The 5,114-nt window shown below is 45.9% G+C and overlaps 1 protein-coding gene across 1 annotated transcript in view; it reads right to left on the bottom strand.

The window, feature by feature from the left end:
* LOC104502311 (glutathione S-transferase theta-1) overlaps positions 1 to 4,124 on the bottom strand; it is a 6,037-nt gene extending 1,913 nt beyond the window's left edge. The window contains exons 1-3 of the mRNA XM_010146272.1: positions 4,070 to 4,124; positions 3,010 to 3,094; positions 1,746 to 1,896 (exon numbers count right to left, since the gene is read on the bottom strand). Coding sequence (XP_010144574.1) covers positions 1,746 to 1,896; positions 3,010 to 3,094; positions 4,070 to 4,124 — 291 coding nt within the window. The remainder of the gene's footprint in view (positions 1 to 1,745; positions 1,897 to 3,009; positions 3,095 to 4,069) is intronic.
* Positions 4,125 to 5,114: the final 990 nt, after the last annotated feature.

The following is a 5,114-nucleotide window of genomic DNA, read 5'->3' as shown; positions in this document are numbered from 1 at the left end:
AGACAGGCAGGCAGCTGCCTGTCCTGCAGGGTGGTGGAAAGGAGGGCATGGTCGTGGCTGTGGCAGGGAGTGTAGGAGGGACTGGAATGCATCAGCACTGGCTGGAGAGGCAGGAAATGGCTTCATCTGCGTGACAGCAGCCAGGAAGGCCGGGAGTGGGTGAGCACCATTTTTACACCAGCCTTTTTGTGGCCTCCCAAGCATCACTCTTTAAACCACTAGGTATTTTTCCAGAGCAATCATGTAAGTGAGGTCCTTGTCTCCGTGGACTTGCTGGCACAAGGGGTCGTTGCCTTTCCATGAGATTTTTCACCACTCACAGAGGCGTATGCACCACTGGAGCCCACAGTGTTTCACAACTGAGCCACCTCCGCTTACCACAGCTACAGAAATAGAGTTTATTTTAAGAAGCAAAATTAAAGATACAAATTTCCATCAGTGGGAGTAGACTGAGTTTCTACTTACTTCTAGTATACTCAACAATTCAAATCTGATTGCTTAATCCAAGGCAGGATTTTTGCCAAATACATGTGGAATCTATTTTATCACAAAATTCATGGCCAGTTCTCTTCCTAAGTGGTTCCAATTATGCGCAATGTGATTTCCAGGGAAAATCACTTGAAACAGCGTGTTCTTCCTTCTCTGTATCTCAGGGCAGTCTCTCTTCTCCCATGTCTAGCTAATATGTCTTCTCTTACAAGGCAGCTTTATACACTTCCCTGTTTGCAGTTATTCTGGCGACTTTTTCTGTATCGGGTTTATCTAATCATCAGCAGCAATTAGTTGGATTTCTTGCCCTTGGAGCACTGCACTAACAGCCCACAGACACTGGAAGAAACTGCTTCTCGTGTGAATCTGACTCATATTTGAATTGCTTGTCTGTGCTCTCCAGCCAAAAATTCAACTGTCAATAAATCAAAAAGCTAAATCAGTTCTGACATGCTGTGCTTTGTTAGGCACAAACAAGGGCACGTACACAGGAAGAGTGAAGTTATTACCTATTTACTGGCAACCCTGATTTAATCTGAAATTCCACACCACAGCTGTACCTGCAGGGCTATATTTGCCCCTGAGTCTCTCCAGGTTGCATTAACTGTCTGGTGAGGTGGCTGGAAATAGGTGTCCAGCAAAATACTAAATGATTTTCTGCCTCAGGGTGATTCTGTTAATTTTACCTAAATGTAAATTGATCTGGCCACGCTGAATAAAGAAATTCTGCCATTCTCTTTTTCTGTCTGTCCCTGAGACCATTTCAGAGAAGTACCTAAGTGTGCTGGAAGCAGAAGGCTCCTTCTGGATTTCCACCCTGATGGGGCTACAGGGATTTGTAGTACAGAGAACACAAGCCTTTCTGCTTCCAGCAACAAAGCACATGCTCACCAAAGAAGCAAAACTTCTGCCTGTGTGCACACTCTGCACAGCTGTGCAACGAGGGGAGCCTGGGAAGCAATATCCGATCTGTTATATATTCGTTCACAGATCCAGGCAATGGAAGTCTGCTGGGGTTTGAAACCTTCTGTACCAGACTTGCTTTAAGGGCAAAAACAAATGACCAAAGCTGCTTCTGCCAGATCCTGATGTTGAGCAATTAGGAGCAGATCACTCTGACAGCTCCTCTCAGCTAGGAATGGCCTAGGTTGTTATTTCTGCATGACAAACTCTCTGTGAAATGGGGTTGTTCAAATGCTCAGTTTTCTGCCAGGGAAACATCACTTTACTCACATTTTAGTATTCGGTCTCCTTACCTTGATCCACATGGTCTTAGGAGCATTAGCCCGGATGTTAGCATGGTGCCATGAGAGGTATTCATCTACCTTGGCCCGTTTTTGTATGTCTGATGGGTACCAGTGGTCAGGAGTGTTGTACTTTCGACTCAGATACAGCAGGATGGCAGTGCTGCGCAGACAGGGACCAGAGACAGGAAAGGGCTCAGGGAGTGATGAAGCAGAATGCTTTTGCCTAAGCTCCCTCTCCTGCCCCTTCTGAACTTGCTGCTTCCACTAAAAAGCAATCAGATCGGGATTTCCGATGCAGTCTAGGAACCATACATAGGCATCTAATCCACGGTGACTTCAGAGATGGCACCTAATCTCTGTAGTTCCCATGGAAACTTTAACCTGCTGGAAAATCACAGCACTGTTCTACGGTGCAGAGCACCACACGCAGAGTACTGGGATAAACAAACAATGAACCTCCAAAAACTATCAGCAATGTTAATCCCACTCGTTCCTCGACTGTTCTGACCCATCTCCACGACCTCTGTGTGTTTACGAGCTTCTTTACTAAATGAAACTCTCTAATGGGTTACGCTGCCTTTTCATCAGACCTGTCTCTAGCCTGCAGCTTCCACTGAAGTCCGTGGAAGTTGCAGCTCGGAAAGCCTACAGAATCTTTTCATGTTTGTCCAGATGTTTATACTTTCTCTAACTGGCAGGAGAAGTCAGATGGAAAAATATCTTAGTCATCTGCGACAATATGTAGGCTGTTACTACAAAAAGAGATGCCACAGAAAACCCTGTGCTGTCAAAACAGAAAAGAATGCAGACCCTCCAACTGTGCCGATTCTACTCTAGTTCAATTCTTTCAGTACTATGACACCTGTAACTACTCTCCATATTAATCCCATAAAGTGAAACCTAAATTTTATCTCTGTAGGTGTTCACTTGGCCTTTATGACTAAATCAGATAAACAGAATTTTTCCCTAGGTTAAAAGGCATCTTTTTTCCCTAGGGTAAAAGGGATTTTATAAGCTTTAAACATTTCCCAGAAACGTTTATAGTCCCACTTTCAGGTAGGTGCATTCAGGGTAAGATCAAGAAGTTAAGTCAGCTGATTTGTTTACATGCTGAAAGATAATTCAAACAGAAATTAGAGACAGAGCAAATGGGGTTGTACTATTAGAACAGGCCCATAAATTCTGTGATCTTTAATCTTTCAGGGGGAATGACATTTCCTAAATGCTGCACAGACTTGTGGTACCCAAGGAAGTCTAAGGACTGAGTTCTTACCATTCTGCTAGGGTGAAGTCTCCATCCTTCAGTGCTGGTACTTTCTTCAAGAGGCTGACTTTGCCTCCTTCACTATTTGATGCCCCTAAGAACATGAACAGACAAGTCAGAGGTCAGAAGTGTATCTGCCAGTCAACGATAAATGAAATACCTGTAGCCAACTGGACAATCCGTGAACTGTGTTAGGTGTTCCCCGTGTGGTCATATTTCAGAATTAAAAGGTAATGAGATTGAAGAGTCGGTGTCAAAGCTATCTGCAGAGGGCAGTTGGCTCGGGCAGTTGCCTCAGGTAAGGAGCAGTTCTCTCTTCTAATCAGAAATTCTGCTGCTTGACTCAGGTACCAGTAATAATTGCAGAACCTACCGAAGAAAATCACTCCCGGAGAGGCATTTAGACAGCACAATGAAGGTAGTGGTACTGAAAACACTACTGCAGGTAACCAGGAACAGCTGACTTGACTTGAGAACAGCGTGTCCAACAGCTTTACTGACAGAGGGGGAAAGACAGGACTTAGGATGGAGACAACTGAGCACCTAAAATGTACTCAATAGTTGCCAAGGAAGCAGGGTCCGGAAAAGCTGAGTTTGCACACAGATCATCCTAATGAGGGCAGATGGCTGCTACGCCTCCTCCTATTCCCACAGGCAACACCAAAACAAAGTAATTCTCCTGCAGTTTGTAAGTGTGGTGGACTCTAGCTAGGACGGAGGCGTGATGGAAAGCCACTGAAAAGCCCTGTGCCCACAGAGATCACAGCAGTGGCTCATCAGAGAGAACCTGGCTGGCTTATAGACACATGCAGCAAAATCTTTTCCCTGTTTGCTTGTCTCTGAGAATGTACGTGCTGTCAACAGAGCTGATTAAGGGATCCACAACTGCAGGTGTTTCCAGAGTTTTCGCTGGGATGGTAAAAATATGCACGGCAGCAACACAACAGTACGCTCATGAAATAATTCACTCCGCCACAGTGGACATCGGCTAGGGGCGGGGTAGGTCAAACACATCTACCCTGCATTGATCCTGGCTCTGTGTTACTCCTGGCTGTGTATGTCAACCTACCTCTGTCAGGAAAACGCGTGAGGAAGATGCCATCCCGTAAGAGTTTAAACTCCATGGTCCCATGGAGTTTGGAGGCACTCACAGCTGACTATCTAATCAGGTTTCCAGTTTTCTGGTGCAGGCACTGGACCTGCCAGTCAGCGGTTAAATGCCAGCGAATTGTACAAAAGTCCAGGACACCTACATAAGAGAAGGTGTAAGGAGTTTGTTTGCTTTGCTTAAGTGCACTCTAGAAGGAGACATGGTATTTAGGGTGCAAATCCTGATCAAATCAGCATAACTATCAGGAGCTGTGGTTCAAAAATTCCTTTGTTCAAAAAAAATAAGGGCTGTAAACTAACAGACAGGGATCTGCAACCCCAAGAACTATTTGCTCCATTCAGGGGGCAGTGGCAGTGTCTGCTTTACTGGACAAGTGTGCACCAGGAAATAGCCTCCAGGAAATAAAACCAGCCTTCGGACTACCAAGTTTATTCGCAGTTGACTTTGGAGTGGGCAACTGAGAAACAACGATACGAGCAGTAAGCCGCGGGTGAGGGCAGCCTGAATCAGATTTCAGCCAGCAGCCCTGGCGCAGCGGTCCTGGCAGGAACGACGGACATTAGTCTCCTGGGGGGACCAACAGGTCAGTACGGCACCTTGGACAGGAGGTCAGTGCCTGTTACACAGCCTGCACCGCAGCCCCGGGACAGCACCTTATTTGCTTTGGCTTGTACAGGGTCTTTACGCAGAGACACTAAAGACTTGTGCCGAGCCTCTGCACACTGGTGAAAGCCTTGGCATGAACACTAACTCCCAGTTGCTTCCTTGGGACTGACTGTTTATTGCATTAAAATAAAAACCAATATTGATATTTGCCATTTGGCAGTTTAAGCTTTGCCTCTCTTCCAGCAAGCAGAGTCAGACTTTTTGTTTAGCGCTTTGGGGTGGCCCATCTTCACCCATTCCGGTGGTGTTGACTGCACTTACATGCTGTTTGACATCAGTTGCATCTGGGGTAATTCCTGAGGACCCTCAAGGATATATGTACACACACACACTGTGT

The sequence above is a fragment of the Buceros rhinoceros genome, unplaced genomic scaffold (assembly GCF_000710305.1).
Source record: "Buceros rhinoceros silvestris isolate BGI_N320 unplaced genomic scaffold, ASM71030v1 scaffold23822, whole genome shotgun sequence".
Classification (NCBI taxonomy): domain Eukaryota; kingdom Metazoa; phylum Chordata; class Aves; order Bucerotiformes; family Bucerotidae; genus Buceros; species Buceros rhinoceros.
Note: the sequence above shows the minus strand (reverse complement) of the source record. Positions and strands in the feature narration are given on the sequence as shown.